The sequence below is a fragment of the Dendropsophus ebraccatus genome, chromosome 5, assembly GCF_027789765.1.
Source record: "Dendropsophus ebraccatus isolate aDenEbr1 chromosome 5, aDenEbr1.pat, whole genome shotgun sequence".
In the NCBI taxonomy this organism is placed as follows: domain Eukaryota; kingdom Metazoa; phylum Chordata; class Amphibia; order Anura; family Hylidae; genus Dendropsophus; species Dendropsophus ebraccatus.
Window position 1 is genome coordinate 91,186,769 of NC_091458.1, and position 18,739 is coordinate 91,205,507.

General features: G+C 42.7%; 1 protein-coding gene across 4 annotated transcripts in view; it reads left to right on the forward strand.

Moving 5' to 3' along the window:
- The window catches only part of FGF14 (fibroblast growth factor 14), a 428,168-nt gene that overhangs the window by 292,970 nt on the left and 116,459 nt on the right, over window positions 1-18,739 (forward strand). For all 4 annotated transcript variants that reach the window (XM_069972351.1, XM_069972353.1, XM_069972354.1 and 1 more), the window contains exons 2-3: window positions 3,062-3,172; window positions 15,055-15,158. In XM_069972351.1, the coding sequence (XP_069828452.1) occupies window positions 3,062-3,172; window positions 15,055-15,158 (215 nt within the window). The remainder of the gene's footprint in view (window positions 1-3,061; window positions 3,173-15,054; window positions 15,159-18,739) is intronic.

Genomic DNA, 18,739 nt, shown 5'->3' on the forward strand with positions numbered 1-18,739 from the left:
AGTTATTTTAAAATTGCAGCCCCGTGCCCTACGGGTGTATCTGTGCCCTAACTTTGCACCACCCCCTCCGTCCCTCCTCCCCTCCTCCCCACCATCTTCATCATTAGGAATGCTCCAGGCAGATTGCCTATTATTCACCACCTGTGTTCCCACAGCACATGGGCTGGATCGTTAAGGACCTGTGCAATGTTCAAACAGAAGTAAAGGTTCCAGTGGCATTCCTAATGGTGAAGAGGGTGGGGAGGAGGGGGTGGTGCAAAGTTAGGGCACAGATACGCCCGTAGGGCACGGGGCTGCAGTTAAACGTACCGCAGGACAGATCTTGGATTAAAAGCAGCTATCCGAAGGTACAAGTGGTTTGGGGGGGGGGGTCAGATTGTGGGTACAGAGTCGCTTTAATTTACAAACTATGGGGGAGATTTATCAAACATGGTTTAAAGTGAAACTGGTTTAGTTGCCCCAGACAACCAATCAGATTCCACTTTTCATTCCTCACAGACTCTTTGGAAAATGAAAGGTACAATCTGATTGGTTGCTAGGGGCGACTGAGCTAGTTTCACTTTACACCATGTTTGATAAATCTCCCCCTATGTTTTGTATTCTATGTATCTACTGAAAGTTGTACCCCTAATTTATCTCAAATTGTGGAAAATCACGCATTTTTAGTAAAGCACACATTTTAATTAGCATTATTTGTCAGTACAGCCCCCACCATTAAGTGCTGCCATGTAACAAACCACATAGGAAATAAATTCCTTGGTCTTACATTGTCTTTACAAAAGACAGTCAAGTAACAGCAAGCATTGTAACGTGTCTGAATGTCTAAATGACTTATACGTCATGCCTCCTGACAAGCTTGTCTAACTTTTTCAGCCATTATCTCTAGAATAAATTAGAACTCTAGTAGACATGCAGTTATCTGACTGTGAGGGTGCATTTCACATTACTTAGAATATTGCCACACACCATTCAATCTTAAACAGTAAAATGTATTCCTTAGATATCAGTGGTGCTACAGTATATAAGAAATAGATTAATATAAAAATACCCGAGAACAATGTAGCATGCAATTCCTAGAGTGATAGTACAATGTATTTGTAATTAGTACACCATAAATGCGAACATTACTAGTTAAATAACATGGAGTATGATACGCCTACCACTTTCATTTAAATTGTTTAGTCACTATGTTGAGGTTCTAATTCCTACATGTAATGGCCAGATGGCATTGGTTCTGTAGTTTGGCTTTGGAATTGCTTCTCCCTCCAATGTGGTTATCTGGCGGGAATAAGCGGCTACTTTTTGATTGGTGACAGCTGCTTGGTGACTATTTTGGAGAAAAGCAAATACCCCCCATATACATACTTAATTAGACTTTACCATAATCATTGTATTACTATTTCCTTAAATATTATGTATGTATGTATGTATGTATGTATGTATGAGACCCATGTTTGCATTTTGTAAAGTTTCAAATGGAAACTGTCAAACACAAGAAGACAGTAGAATGCAATGTATAGGTAGAGTGCACTCACGCAAATGTGTATATCACAAGAATAAAAAAAAATGTGGATATATATTACAATATAAGTAACATTTATTCCTGTTAAAGATGGAATTAAGAGCTCCTGGGCCCTTGCCATGCCATTCCACCTCACTAATATCTACAAATGCAGGGCCACAACAGCAGAAGTAGTTTTATGTATTTTTGCTGATTTCATATACCATATCTTTAGTACGCATCAAATTGTATATTCACTTGTTATAGCAAATGTTGCCATTACATTGTTATTTCATCATAACTGTATTTGTCAGTTTATAGAACAGTTGTTCTATGTAGCAGGATAACTTATGGATACCTCAGGCAGTGGAGCCCAGTTTTCAATGTCTTCATATGTTAGTACTATAGGTCGCAGCAATTATTTGGCCATAAGCATTTATGATATTACCTCTGTTACATGTTATCCAGTGATTCTTTCAAATCAACTGGTGTCAGAAAGTTATATAGATTTGTAATTTACTTCACTTTAAAAATCTCATACTTATCAGCTGTGTATGTCTTGCAGGAAATGTTGTTTTCTTTTTATTCGGACACAGTGCTCTTTGTTGTCTGAGACAAGAACTGTCCACAGCAGGAGAGGTTTTCTATGGCAATTTGTTACTGCTCTAGACAGTTCCTGTCTCTGACAGAGGTGTCAGCAGAGAGCACTGTGTCAGACTGAAAAGAAAGCAACATTTCCTGCAGGACATACAGCAGCTGATAAGTAAATTACAAATCTATATAACTTTTTGTAACCAGTTGATTTGAAAGAAAAAGATTTTCGCTGCATAACCCCTTTAGGGCAGCTGCATTAGGTTATCCCACCCAAACTATTTATAGTTACCAAATAAAATGTTTTGTGTATTGCAAGCTTTAATCAAATGGCAGCAGATTTAGGAATCAATAACACATTCCATAGTGTACGTATTGTACAATTTAATATCCTAAGCATATTAAAGTATTTTAACAGCTGAGAATGTTATAAGTACACACATTCCGGTTGTACCTACAGTATCAATATGTTCCAAGTAGCCTATTACGAGTGTTCCTGACAATAATCTCTGTATGTATAGCTTATATTTTTCTTCATTCATTTTTTGTGAATTATCCTTATAACAATAATTATTCAAACATATTCTAAGGATATAGTTCCCATAGTTTCGGAAAAGCATAAATCCCATCTGTAGTTAAAATGTTCCATTTTCTTAAAAAAAAACTAATAATTCTGTTCGAGAGAAATGACAAAAATTCTAGTTCTAAACATCAGTTTTGACACAAGGGAAAGAAGTCTTAGCATCCATACCTTTGTGTAAAGATAACAGGACACACCTTGGAGGAGGTTAAAAGGTTTGGAAAAGTCACATAACAGGGATGGTCAGGTCTTTCACTGCAGTAGTGTAGCCGCCTTTCACACTAGAGTCATGGAGAGCTTACCTGTACATTTCAGGGCACAAACACGAGAAAAGCAATTAATTGATGGAGAGGTTTTGAGACTAATGTCACGATATGTCTGTATTCCAGATCCCCAGCTCAAGGGCATAGTGACCAGGTTATATTGCAGGCAAGGATATTACTTGCAAATGCACCCAGATGGAACTCTTGATGGAACCAAGGATGACAGCAGCAATTCTAGTAAGTACCAGTAATCTACTTTTTTATTTGAGAAAAAAAAAAACATTTTAATTGGAAAACTGCATTGTTAAGAGTCGGGGAGTCAGTTTTAGCAGTTTTAGTTTCTATAATCTTTGAACACTTGGCTACATGGTTACCTGTTACACTAGGTGTACCTAGAAAAAATCCTGGCTATGAAAGAAAAGTGTTAGAACATGCAGGGAAACAATATAGGGAAAGAGGGCAAGCTGGTAGAGGCAATGCCCTGCTGGAAATCTATTGGGGGAGGGGGGGATTGTTCGGTGACTTTTTTCAGGATGGAGTGTGCCCTATGTACGGCCATACAAGAATATATGGTAACTCATTCTAGATAATCCAGAATTATAGTAATGGTCTATTGGGCATCTAATGCCACTGAATATTTATGTTGTTTTCTTTATACAGCATGCTGGCTTGCTTTTCTATGGATTTATCCCTATTTCCAAAAATACCTCCTAATCTGGTCTCTCAGATGAAATCACATTGACTGTTTCCTGGGATTTTTTTCCCCCCAGGAATGCTGAATATTTACCTGTTTGTAACATCATATAGGGCCAGCAACATTTGCACAAAAGTGCCCATACTTCACTTTCATTCAAGTGCACCTCACACACAATGCAATGCAGAGTCATCAGAAACCTTATCTGCTCTCCTGTTTTGACCATCGGTTTAGAACATATGCCCCAAGGCTAAAATTAAAGAGCAAAGCATTGCCTACACAAGCCCATTGATAGCTTCAATGTAGAATAGATGATGCCATAAACATTCCTGTACACAGAAGAATTGCGATTTCTGCAGTACTTGAAATTATGCATTGCATGTTCCTGAGTGCTAATACTGCAGTCAACATTATCCAAATGTACTCTGCACTGGAAAAAATAATGGTCCCTATGGGCAGCAGTGACATTTTTAGTTAGAACAGGTTTCATGCATAAAGGCTATTATTATATTTTATACTACTACTTGTATTGAGGACTGTTTAGTCCAACATTACATTCCACTGCCATCTGTGTTTTTAAAATAACACAAATATTAGAATACTATATGTGTAAATGAAAGACTCTATTGACCACCAGACACATATCTAGGTTAATATATAGTCTTCTTAATCATATATCGTTTACTATGAAATAATGAATGAAGTTCTGCTGGGTATTAATGCATATACGTGTGTGGACGACACACCATCCAATACCTGCTCTATATCCAATACCCAGAATCTGCACAATTCTCTTCTAACCTGGGTTTTTTGTTTTCTGTTCACATTCCTGACATTCCTTAAAGGGGTACTCCGGTGAAAAAAAATTAACCTGCAATGAAAGGGTTAGGTAAAGTTATATAACATTGCAATATACTTACCTAATGGATTCCTGCAGCTTGGTCTTCTTTTTGGTCCCAGCTCCTCCCCACAGGAAGTTGAAAACCTGAGGTCCTCCTCTTGACTGTCGACCCCCGTTTTCCGCCGCCATTTTGTGACAATGCGTCACTAACCGACCTTCTCTCTCTCCTGCATATGCCTGTCATTCACGGTCAGTCCGTGTCTTCCTGCTTTCCTCTGATTGGTCTGCAGTTGCAGCCAATCAGAGCCCTCCCTGTGCACTTGCTCCAATCGGAGAAACTGTTCTGTGTATGCGCAGATCACACAGCGGCTGCTCATGCAGAGATAGCAGCTGGGAGCCTGGCATTGCTGCAGAGAGTTTCAGCTCAATGCTCCCAGTAAAACCACCTCTCACATTACCCCTCTCACACGGCCCCCTCTCTTGATGTGATCCTCTCCATCCGGCATAGGGCAGAGTAACCATGTCAGCGTGTGGACCGTAGGGGACAATGAGAGAAGAGCAGGAAGAACTGTCTGCAGCTCCTCTCATTGTCCCCTATGGCCCACACGCTGACATGGTTACTCTGCCCTATGCCGGATGGAGAGGATCACATCAAGAGAGGGGTCCGTGTGAGAGGTGGCTTCTATGACCGCACTGTTCCCCAGTAAAGCCGCCTCTCACATGGCCCCCTGCTTGATGTGATCCTCTCCAGTCGACATGTGCAGCATAGGGCAGAGAGACAGTGTGCAGGAGACTCTCCTTTGATTGACTGCACTGCCCCCGGTAAGCAATCAGAGGAGAGTGTTCTGCACACTGTCTCTCTGCTCTATGCTGCACATGCCGACTGGAGAGGATCACATCAAGCAGGGGGCCATGTGAGAGGCGGCTTCTATGATCGCACTGTCCCCTGGAAAAGCCCCCATCATCAAAGGCCCCCTGTAGCAGTAGCTTGAACCATATAAAAGTAAACCTGGCTGAAGCTGCCGAGGTTTACTATACCCAGCACTGAGCAGTATCACTGTGTGCTGGCAGTGCCACTTTAAATGGCCGTCTTAAGAAGCTGCGGACCCACCTCCTTCCCCCTGAGTGTGTGTGTGAGGAAGTTATTAGAGCAGCAGTCGGGACTACAAGGAGGAGGGAGGGACAATACTGTGCAAACCCTGAGCACACACTGAGACAGCCAGCCCTTTGCTCTCCACATCGGCCTGCTGAGGTAACCCTTTAAAGACTGCACCTAGCTGGATATCACAAGGAGTAAGTACAGTACTGTATGTGTACAATGTGCAGTGGTATGTGTGGTGTGTAATGTATGTGTGATGTTATCTGTACTGTTCTATGTATGTATGGTGTGTAATGTATGTGTGATATCTGTACTGTTCTATGTATGTGTGGTGTGTAATGTATGTGTGATGTTATCTGTACTGTTCTATGTATGTATGGTGTGTAATGTATGTGTGATATCTGTACTGTTCTATGTATGTGTGGTGTGTAGTGTATGTGTGATATCTGTACTTTTCGATGTATGTGTGGTGTGTAATGTATGTGTGATATCTGTACTGTTCTATGTATGTGTGGTGTGTAATGTATGTGTGATGTTATCTGTACTGTTCTATGTATGTGTGGTGTGTAATGTATGTGTGATGTTATCTATCTGTGTTGTTCTATGTATGTGTGGTGTGTAATGTATGTGTGATGTTATCTATCTGTATTGTTCTATGTATGTGTGGTGTGTAATGTATGTGTGATGTTATCTGTCTGTATTGTTCTATGTATGTGTGGTGTGTAATGTATGTGTGATGTTATCTGTACTGTTCTATGTATGTATGGTGTGTAATGTATGTGTGATATCTGTACTGTTCTATGTATGTGTGGTGTGTAGTGTATGTGTGATATCTGTACTTTTCGATGTATGTGTGGTGTGTAATGTATGTGTGATATCTGTACTGTTCTATGTATGTGTGGTGTGTAATGTATGTGTGATATCTGTACTGTTCTATGTATGTGTGGTGTGTAATGTATGTGTGATGTTATCTGTACTGTTCTATGTATGTGTGGTGTGTAATGTATGTGTGATGTTATCTATCTGTATTGTTCTATGTATGTGTGGTGTGTAATGTATGTGTGATGTTATCTATCTGTATTGTTCTATGTATGTGTGGTGTGTAATGTATGTGTGATGTTATCTGTCTGTATTGTTCTATGTGTGTTGTGTAATGTATGTGTGATATCTGTACTGTTCTATGTATGTATGGTGTGTAATGTATGTGTGATGTTATCTGTCTGTATTGTTCTATGTGTGATGTATAATGTATGTGTGTTATCTGTACTGTTCTATGTATGTGTGGTGTGTAATGTATGTGTGATGTTATCTGTCTGTATTGTTCTATGTGTGATGTATAATGTATGTGTGTTATCTGTACTGTTCTATGTATGTGTGGTGTGTAATGTATGTGTGATGTTATCTGTCTGTATTGTTCTATGTGTGATGTGTAATGTATGTGTGATGTTATCTGTTTGTATTGTTCTATGTATGTGTATTGTATTGTTCAATGTATGTGATTTACTTACTGTGTACTGTATATTATATTGTGTTTTATATATACTGTATGTAAGAGCATATCTGTCTAGCTGACTGACAATTTATCTCTTTCTATTTTTCTATCTATCTGATTATCTATTTATCTATCTGTATTGCACATACTCAGCAACATTCCAAATTCAGTGAAGTAAATGAGTGAATTTTTTCCATCCAAACGTCGCATTGTATGGCGCACTTAACTATTGTTTGTTGTTTGCAAGTTCAATGGAATAAATTTACACTTTTACTTAATTGAATTTGGAATGCTGCAGACTATCTGCAATATAGATATCCCAAACCTGTGGCTGTGATGTGTGCTGGCACCAACCTACGAACTGGGAGCCGTGCTGCTTTACTATCTATTGTATTTATCTATCTGGCTATTTATCCATGTATACAGTACGATTGGAACCCCACAGTGTCCCAATCAGACAGTGACAGGCGCACAGTTGCAAGGGTTACTGGCGGGCTGCTGCACGATCACATAAGGCAGCCGGTCCCTACGTGCTATGAAGTGAGTTCTGCTTCTGAGCTCACTTCATAGCGCTGCTGGACCCACTGACGTTTTAAAAAAAATATATATATATATATGTTCATATTATTGTGATTTTTCGCAATGTTTCAACATGGAATATCAGTGGGTTATTTATTCGCATGCTGTGATGGTTGTCTCCCATACTGTATACATATGCATAGCTAGAAGCCCCATCTTAATTAATATTGTGGCAATGGTACAACATGGGAGTTGTAGTTCTGCAACATAGACTACTCAAGGTTGCAGAACTGCAACTACCAGTCAAGCAACCAGGAAAACTACTACTCCCATTAAGTATTGTCCCCACAACATGATCATAGGAGTTGTAGTTCTGCAACTTGAATTTCTCCTGGTTGCATAAATACAAGACCCATGCTAATGTGACGATGGTAACAAATGGGAGTTGTAGTTTTTCAAGTTAGAGAGGTCCAGGTTGCAGAACTAAAACTCCCATCTGGTACCATCATCACACAATGAGGATGGGACTTTTAGTCATGCAACCAGTAGAAATCCAAGTTGGAATACTACAACTCCCCACAACATTGTAATGGGAGTTGTAGTTCTACAATTAGGAGCACTCCTAGTAGCATAAATACAACTTCAGGCTATGTTCCCGCCTAGTAAGAGACCGGCTGTTCCGTGACCCGGCTGGGTCACGGAACAGCCAGTCTCTGCAAAGATTATGCCGGCTGGTACTAAAGTACCGTCCGGATGATCTTTCCTGCCAGTGAATTCTGACGTGGGCGCATTCGTGTGTGCCCGCATCAGAATTCCCACTGCACATAGTGTGCACTGACATGGTTTCCTGCGGCCGCTATTCAATGAATAGTGGCTGCAGAAAACTAACATGTCAGTTGTTTGCGGCGCCGCTAGAGAACCCGGCCGGAGTGTATACTATGTGTATACGCTCCGGCCAGGATTTCATAGAGGCAAGGTAACGCATATTTTTGTATTGATACGGAAATATACGTTGTGTGAACATTGCCTCAATCATGTTATGTCACTAGGGCATACTGGGAGTTGTAAGAGTGCAACTGCTAAGGAACCACAGTAGATGGAGAGTTACAGAGAGGGTAAGAGGGAAGCCTGTAGTGAAATCCCCATCCCCATACATTGCAGAGCCGCGGGGAAGCTGGAATGCAAGTTTGGGGCGACACTGCTCATTGTCTTTCCCGGGGGGAATCCTGGAGTATTCCCCAGTATTACTGCATTCGAGGAGGAGTAGGGGAGGGGTTCTGAGGGGGAACGGGGCCACCACTGTTTTTTCACACTGTATAGGGGAGGGGACCGAACCAGATGGGCATGGGGCAGCTGCAGGTGTATAAGCGCTGCAAGGGGTATTTTATAAAAAAAATAAATAATTAATTAAAAAAGGGCAAATTAAAGAGGTTGGTCACTTTATAGTAAAATTGCTCAGTGTACAGTATTAGTCAGTGTACTCACTGTATATACTGATAGCAGCTCCCTGTGTACCTCATAGAGCTAATATCAGACTCTCCTCCTCCAGGCTGTGCTGTCCTGCTCTGTGGTGAGCCTGTCCATAAGATGGATGACATGGAAGAGTATGTGACCAGGCCCCACCCCCAGTGTCTACCACTGAGCCTGTATATGTCTATGGAGGACACAGTGGACAGGGCATGATCACATGCCCCTCCATGTCGGCCATTTTATGGACAGAAACAAAACAGAGCATGGCAGCCCAGCCTGGAGGAGGGGAGTCTGATTTTAGCTCTATGAGGTACACAGGGAGTTGCTGTCTGTATATACAGTGAGTACACTTACTAATACTTTGTACTGACCTATTTTACTATAAAGTGGCCAGCCTCTTTAGGGTAGCTTCACACGTACCGACTTGCAGCGTTAATAACGCTCCCAGTCGGCTAGGTCCTGGCAGATCACTTTCATTACATACACACAGCGGTCTGAACGACCGCTGCGTGTATGTAATTCTGCTGGCCGCTTAGCCCCTTCAGCTGCTCCCGGCGCCTGCTCTGTATACATTACCTGTCCTCGCTGCACGGGGTCCCGGCGTACTGCTCTCCTGCCCGGCCAATCAGTGTGTTGCCCTGCCGCAACCACTGATTGGCCGGGCAGGAGAGCAGTACGCCGGGACCCCGTGCAGCGAGGACAGGTAATGCATGCAGAGCGGCGCCGGGCGCAGCTGAAGGGGTTAAGCGGCTGGCAGAATTACATACACGCAGCGGTCGTTCAGACCGCTGTGTGTATGTAATGAAAGTGATCTGCCAGGACCTAGCCGACTGGGAGCGTTATTAACGCTGCGAGTCGGTACGTGTGAAGCTACCCTTAACCCTTTGAGGACCAGGCCCAAAATGACCCAGTGGACCGCGCAAATTTTGATCTTAGTGTTTTCGTTTTTCCCTCCTCCCCTTCTAAGTGCTTATTTGTTACAGGAATAGTTGTACTTTGTAATGACGTCTTTCATTTTACCATAACATGTATGATGGAATTCCAAATACAGTAAAACCTTGGTTTCCGAACACCTCGGAGTTCGAACAATTCAGTTTTCGAACTAAATTTCCCCCTGAAGTTTTGCTCGGTATCCGAACTTTGCTCGGTATCCGAACAAAACCAGGGGGATAACTGTCAGCTGAACTGATGTTCAGCTGACAGTTAGAGGTGTTCGGAACACTGAGAGGCAGGAGCGGGCGGCTATTTAAACTTGCCGCCGTGCTCCTGCTCCAATCAGCTGCGGGGGACACCCTGTAAAGAAGTGGGGAATCCCATCATAATGATGGGATTCCCCACTTCTTTACAGGGTGTCCCCGGCAGCTGAGAGGAGCAGGAGCACGGCGGCAAGTTTAAATAGCCGCCCGCTCCTGCCTCTTACTGCGGGGACAGGCTGTAAAGAAGCCGGCTCCCAGCGCTGTCCTCCTGTCTCTCCCCACCAGCCCGTCCGCCCCCTCGCCGGCCCGGAGCGCTGTACACCCCTGGGGCGGAGGGGCTGGTGGGAAGAGACAGGAGGACAGCGCTGGGAGACGGCTTCTTTACAGCCTGTCCCCGCAGTGAGAGGCAGGAGCGGGCGGCTATTTAAACTTGCCGCCGTGCTCCTCTCAGCTGCCGGGGACACCGTGTAAAGAAGTGGGGAATCCCATCATTATGATGGGATTCCCCACTTCTTTACAGGGTGTCCCCCGCAGCTGATTGGAGCAGGAGCACGGCGGCAAGTTTAAATAGCCGCCCGCTCCTGCCTCTCACTGTTGCGGGGGATGTGGAGTGTTTTTGCACTCTGTGGGCCGGGTGCTCTGCACCTGACCCACGGAGTGTAAAAACCAATTAATCACATTTACATTGTTCCCTATGGGAACTTACAGCTCGGTTTTCGAACTGCTCGGTTATGGAACAGCCTTCCAGAACCAATTATGTTTGAAAACCGAGGTACCACTGTATATTATTTATGAAGATATAAATAGGTGAAATTTGTGAAAAAGAATGCTATATGGTAACGTTTGGGGGGTTCCTGTGTCTACGTAATGCACTATATGGTAACAGCGACATCATATTATTACTCTATAGGTCTGAACACAACCATATGCAGGTTACACAGATTCTCTAATGTTATATATGTATTTTTTTTATGAAATCCTTTTTTTTGGCAATTAAATATTAATAAAATGGGCCTATTGTGACGCTTATAACGGTTTTATTTTTTCACCTATGGGGCTGTATGGGGTGTCATTTTTTCCGCCATGATCTCTAGTTTTTATTAATACCATATTTGTGAAGATCGGACGTTTTGATCACTTTTTATTATTTTTTTTAATATATAATGTAACATAAAATCGGTAATCTGCGCACTTTTTCCCCTCTTTCCGTGTACGCCGTTTACCGATCACAATGACGCTTGTTATATTTTAATAGATCGGACAATTACGCACGCTACGGTATATTATATGTTTATCTATTTATTTATTTTTATATGTTTTATTTATATAATGGGAAAGGGGGGTGATTTCAACTTTTATTGGGGGAGGGGTTTTGGGGTAGTGTGTTAGTGTTTTGAACTTTTTTTTTTTTTTACAAATTTGAAGTCCCTTTGGGGGACTTCTACATACACTACTTTGATTTTTACACTGATCATTGCTATGCCATAGGCATAGCATTGATCAGTGTTATCGGCGCTCTGCTCATTGAGCCTGCCTGTGCAGGCTCAGTGCAGCAGATCGCCGATCGGACCGCACAGAGGCAGGTGAGAGACCTCCGGCGGTCCGTTTCAACGATCGGGACCCCCGCAGTCACACTGCGGGGGTCCCGATCGGTAAGTGACAGGGGACTCCCCCTGTCACTTACACTTAAACAGCGTTTAAGGGGTTAATGACACGCGGCAGCGCGATCGCTGCAGCGTGTCATTACCGGTGAGGTCCCGACTGCTGATTGCAGCCGGCCCCCACCTGCTATGAAGCGCGCTCCGCTCCGGAGCGCGCTTCATAGCGGGAGAAACACCCAGGACGTAGAGTTATGTCATGGGTCGTCTGGGGACAGACTTCCATGACGTAACCCTACGTCCAGGGTCGTCTAGGGGTTAAAGGGGTTATCCAGCGCTACAAAAACATGGCCACTTTCCCCCTACTGTTGTCTCCAGTTTGGGTGGGGTTTTGAAACTCAGTTCCATTGAAGTAAATGGAGCTTAATTGCAAAGCACACCTGAACTGGAGACAAGAGAGGGGGAAAAGTGGCCATGTTTTTGTAGCGCTGGATAACTCCTTTAATGACACTTACTACAGATATAAAATGTTTTATTCATTTTGGTATGATCACCGGAGTACATGCAAAAATAAATCAATAAATTTATCTTGAGATCTTGTAAATTCTGCAGATTTTTTAAACACTAGATAAGAGTAGGTAGATAGATAGATAGATAGATAGATAGATAGATAGGTACGTAGATAGAATCCCAGCATCTCGGCGGCTCTGTAGGTGTGGGAAATTTCACTACATGCTTCCCCGTCAGCCCCTTTGTGACTCTCCATCTAGTGTGGCTCCTCAGATTGTGGAGCCATGGTGACATTACATGATGGGAGTGGCTGAACTGCAACTGAACTAAAGGTGGCTGAACTGCAACTCCCATCTTGTAATGTCACCACAAGATGAGGATGGGGCTTTTAGTTATGCAACCAGGAGAGATCAAAGTTGGAAAACTACAATTCCCATATAGAGTATTGTCCCTACATCAGGATAATGGGAGTTGAAGTTTTGCAACTTGGATTTCTCCTGGCTGCATCACTACAATTCCTATCCTCATATTGTGGTGACGGTGCCAGATGGGAGTTGTAGTTCTTCAACCGTGAGCACTGCAAGTTGAATAACTACTAGACCCATCATCGTGTTGTGGTAACAGTACAATATGGGAGTTGTAGTTGAGCAACTTGGAGCTCTCCTGGTTGCATAACTACAAGCTCCATCCTCATGGTGTGGTGATTGTACATAATGGTAGCTGGAGTTATGCAACCAGGAAAACTACAGGTGGCAGAACTTTAACTCCCATCTTGTAGTGCCATCATAACATAAGGATGGGAGTTGTAGTTGTGCATACCTGGTTGCATACCTACAAGCCCCATCGACATGTTTTGGTGATGGTACATGATGGTAGCTGTAGTTATGCAACCAGAAGAGTTCCAGGTGGCAGAACTTCAACTCCCATCTTGTAGTGTCATCACAACATGAGGATGGGAGTTGAAGTTGTGCAACTTGGAGCTCTCCTGGTTTCATACCTACAAGTCCCATCCTCATCTTGTGGTGATGGTACATGGTGGGAGTTGTACTTCTGCCACCTGAAGCTCTTCTAGTTGCATAACTACTACCCATCATGTAATGTCACCAGGTCATACTGGGATTTGTAGCTATTCAACATCTACAGGAGCCACAACAAATGGAGAGTCACAGAGGGGGTGACAACGAAGCCAATAGTGAAATACCCCTCCCCTATTACAGAGTCTCCAAGATGCACGGGGGAGGGGGGGGGGGCTGAGGATTCGCGGGGGTGGGAAGGTTGCTGAGGTAGAACGGTAGTGGAGGTGAGCGCAACAATTCCTGCATAGTAAAACTACAGATATGTATTTACAACATGACCAAGTCAGCAGGGTTTTTCCTGTGAGGACAATCTTTAGGGTACAAACACACACGGCATATACGCTGCGTATTTACTGCTGCGATACGCAGCAGATTAGATCTAAATAACTGAACACAGTATCAAATCTGCTGCGTATCTGCTGTGTGTGTTTGTACCCTTACACACAAAGTATGTTGCTTAGCAACAGGATTGGCAGTTGGTTATCAGGTAGGGCAGTGAGGAGAAACACACGGGACCATAGAGAGGCCAGGTGACTCCTAGAGCGCCTTGACAGCGAGAGGGGAATATAGAGAGTCAGACTGGAGCGCATGCCCTGGAGATGTTGATGAAACAGGAAGCAGATACGTTTTTGATTGAATCAATGTAGGTGCATGGGGACTACAAAGGGGAGTTAAAAAAAAAAATAACACAACAAGACAATGTAATGACACACCCTACAGATGTATGAATAAATTAGTTTTTTTTCCATGATCACCGGAGTACTCCTTTAACATCTCAATTCCTTTGCTGCCATTGAATGATTGTGCTTTCACCATTCCTCTTTTATCGCCCTCATTGTCATCACCCATAGACCTTAAAATGTAAACAGACAAATGTCAGCATTTCACTGCTATTTAATTCTGTCCAGTGTCTGTAATTTTTAAACGTTCCTCTACAAATTCTAAAATACATTTTTACATTTTCAATCCAATTGCAGTTAGAGGAATTACTTATGTGCTTTACTTGGTATGAATATACTATTTTAGGCTATGTTCACACTACGTAAAATAACGGTCCTTGTTTTCACTGGCCGGACTTTTGCGACCAAAACTATGGCCGTAGAATAAGGAGCTTACGGGCTCGTTGTAAAACTACGGCCGTTGTTTAATTTTGCTTCCTAGCATGTTTATAAGTGGGATGAAACAGGTCATTTACTTTAAATACTGTGCCCATCCTGTGAAACCACTCAGAAATTTTTTTACATCAAAATCAAGTTTAATTCAGCAGATATAAGTTTTACATTCGCAGCCGCATTGAAATCCACGGCCGTTGTTGCAGCATTACCGTCCAGAAATAATTGACATGTTCATTTTTCACAGGGACGTGTTAACAACGGCCGTTATCTGATACCGTCGTTTTATGGTGAGGGCTACGGACGTTGTTTTACGTAGTGTGAACATAGCCTTAGACACATTAACGTAACAGCTACAACATAGAGTTACTATAGGAGGATGAGCTGTAAGTCTATGAAACAGCTGAATATAGGAACTATGAACTAATATCAGTGAGGGAGCACAATATGAAGTGCACAAATGGGTGCAGACCTTTTATTAATTATTTTTAACATGTCTTTGTTCTTTACAGCATTATTCAACCTCATACCAGTGGGTCTTCGTGTTGTTGCAATCCAAGGTGTAAAAACAGGGTTATATATTGCAATGAACGGAGAAGGTTACCTGTACACATCAGTGAGTACTCTGCTATGTTTACTCTTTTAATGTATTAGGTAATATGAACAAGGTGTAGGAGTTTTCGTTTTCAATTAGTTCCACAGAGAGTGTTAAACTACATGCTTTTTACCACATATGTTTTCTAGAAGAAGAAAAACTACTTAAAATTTTGTGATGTTCTACCAGGCAGGGATCATCTGTTAGGAGGAGCAGTGCTAACTGAATCGAAAAGAGAGGGTTAAAGTAGTAGTCCAGTTTTTTTTTCCTATCCCTCCCCCTACTGCAGGCTGGCAGATATACTTACCAATGAGTATCAGTGTCCCGCAGCACGGCTTTGTTTCGGTCCTACGACGGCGCTCGGATCCCGCTGGCAATGACGTCACAGATCTTATGACCGTCTTCTTATTACAGGTCTATTGAAGACTGGAGGTCAGGGTCTCCAATGCATCTCTAAGAGCGCTCTCATAGTGATGCCTTGGAGATCCTGACTTCAAGCCTCCTGAGCTGCAGAGCTGAAACTGAAGAGGTTAGTTGGGCGCCAGCTGGATTCAAGCGGCACCGTAGGAACGGAACAAAGCAGTGCTGCGGGACACCAATAATCATTGGTAAGCATACTGTATTTGCCGGCCTGCAGGAGCTCACTGTGCAGGAAGTGGGCTGCTGTCCATTACTGGTTGTCAATGGCTTATATTATGTATATACTGATTTTTAAAAGTTTTTTTTTTTTTACACTCTTTAAGTCCCCCTAGGGGACTATTACATCCAATCATTACATTGCTTGCACTGGTCAATGTGCTCTCTGAGCTTACTGCACAAACGTAAGTAACAGACCTCCAGCAGTCAGAGACTGCCGAGGTCCCGACTGTACAGTGACAGGACACTGACACTTAAATCGTCAGCACTTTAGGGGTTAATGATGAGCTGCAGTGCGGACACTGCAGTTTGTCATTAATGGTTAGGACCCGGCTGCTGACAGCAGCTGTTTATCACCTTCTGTGAAGTGAGCTCTAATAATTATTGTGCAATTTTGTGCAAAGACTAAGCTAGGGTGGCAGTGCTGCTACACAATTTATGTACACAGATTAAGAGAATTGCACAAAATAAATCAGCCAAAATAGTAAACATGCCATAAACTATAGAAATCTAGTTAACTTGCCTTGATAAATGTTGCAAAAAAAGTACTGGCCAAAACAAAAGCACAAACACATTGATACATATGCCCCCTATGTCATTATCTCCCCTTTAAAGGGGTTGTCTGGTTAAGAAAACTCATTTTTCTTTACCCTAATATTCTATTAGAAAATTTAGCATTTGTTGAGCGAGGCCTCTTGGCTATAGTCTAAAGTGGCTGAAAATAATGTCTGCCTGTCTTGAGGACAACCCAGCAATTTGAATGGATACTATGTAATGCAAAATTTCTCCAGTGGTGGGGCTGGAGGATAAATGAAAGCTTACTGTCAGGTTGCTTAAAAGGGTTATCCAGTCTTTGGGAAACATGGACACAGAAATAGCACCTGTCCTGGTCTCAGCCTGGGTGTGGTTTTGCAGCTCAGCTTAGTTCTTTTCAAGTGAATGGAACTGAATTGTAATACTACATACAATATGTTTTTGCTAACCCTGGATAACCCATTTACATTTTTTTCTGCTAGGATCTCACCAGCTAAAACACTCTAAAATGGTGTAATAAAGGAATTCATACAGTATATAAAGGAGTCAGTTACATGGCTAAACCAGAGCAAAAACCTTTAAGCTCTATGCAGTGTCTGATCACTTCTGTCAAAAAAGCTGTTTTTAAAGCTTTAGGGTACTATTACACTATTACACTATTACGGCCCTATCCGGCCGATTATCATTCCGTGTAATAAAGACAACGATCAGCCGATGATCGTTGTCATCGGCTGATCGTTGATATAGGTTCAGACCTATAATTCTCGGCCACCGACTGCGCATCGCTACGTGTAATAGCGGTGCGTGGCCAGTGGCTGATGATTTGCAAAAGAATATATTACCCATCTATGGTCCAGGGCTCCTACTGCTCTTCTCCCTGGGTCCTGCGCGCTGCAGCTTCACAGCAGCCTGTCTTAGCTGACGGCCACTCAGCCAATCACAGGCCGGGACCGCCGCGGCCAGTGATCGGCTGAGTGGCCTGTCAGCTAAGACAGACCGCTCTGAAGCTGCAGCATGTGGGACCCGGGGAGAAGAGGAGCAGGAGGAGCCCTGAACCCGGCATAGGTAATGTATATCAGTTTAGCAGGGGCTGCAAGGATATGTCCCTGAAGCCCTTGTTAAACGATTATCGGGCTGTGTAATAGGCCCTGTAAACGAGCACCGATCTAGCGGATCGGCGCCCGTTTACATTTATTATCGGCCCGTCTAACAGTACGCTTACTTCTCTAACAGCTGGAGGGTGTCCCTGGCAAGGGGTGGGAGTCCGTTACAGGCCTTGCATGTCCGTGAATGCGTGAATGCGGCCTTACTCTGAATAGCTGAATAGCTATTACCAAGCTGATCCACAAATTTTATAGAAATTGTTGCATTAGTAATTCATGTAAACAGGCAGTAAAGTAATCAAAGAAACTGTTGGAATCACAAATGTTATCTAAATATTACATTGAAGTTATTTATGCAGGATAAATGCCAGAATCTGCTTTTCTGCTCATAGTCTAGCTATATGACTTACAGCTCATGTGGATACTGCATTTCAGCTCATATTCTTAGATTTATGATGTTAGTTTAGTGAAAAAACAACCAGCTACCATTGATCATGTAACTATTTTAGAGGGCCCCAAGTAACGTATGTCCTCGATATATATGACAAGCTCTCACAAGATAAGTTCAGGGTAACTGATGATCAGTGTCAACAGAAAAATGAAAATGTGCAATCTAGTGTCTCTCTGAGACGTTTAAACAAGGTGATGTGGATGACTTATGGCCGATGTCGCTGAAAAGTAATATTGCATTGCACATAGGCAGGTAAGTGTCTTGGGGAACAAAAAAAACAAATGCTGCATTATGGGAAAACTTCTACAACATGCTTGCTGGAAGGATTCTGTAGGAGTATTAAATTGTGTAATTCTGCTGAAATGTACCAAGAATAGTAGGGAGAGCTAGCAAGATAGGTATGGTTTATAAGTGCTGACATGCCTCCCTCAGTTCACTGGCAATTCAGCCTTGAGCTGGAGATGTAAGCAATCAGAGAAAGACTGGTTACCAGAGACATGATGTCTGACCTTCTCATTGAAAACTAGCCTAGCAACTAGCCTGTCAGACGTGACTAATACTGTATCTCCATTGAAAAGTTTGAGTCCTACATTGGCTGTGTGCCTAGAGGAGAGTAAGAAAAGAGGATTTTGATAGCAGTAATGTCATTTAATTTGCCATCTCCCTCTGTAATGTATTACTTACAATCCATTTTATAAACAATACACGAGTAAGGAACCTCTTCAAAGTGTTTTTTCATTACTTGAATATCAATTTTTCCATCACTTTTAGATATATGGGTGTCCAACTTGTGGCACACCCATACCCATCTGACGAGGCGGCAGTGTTCAAGAGAGAAGTGTGTGTAGTTTACTATTAGGCATTGCTTGGTATACTGG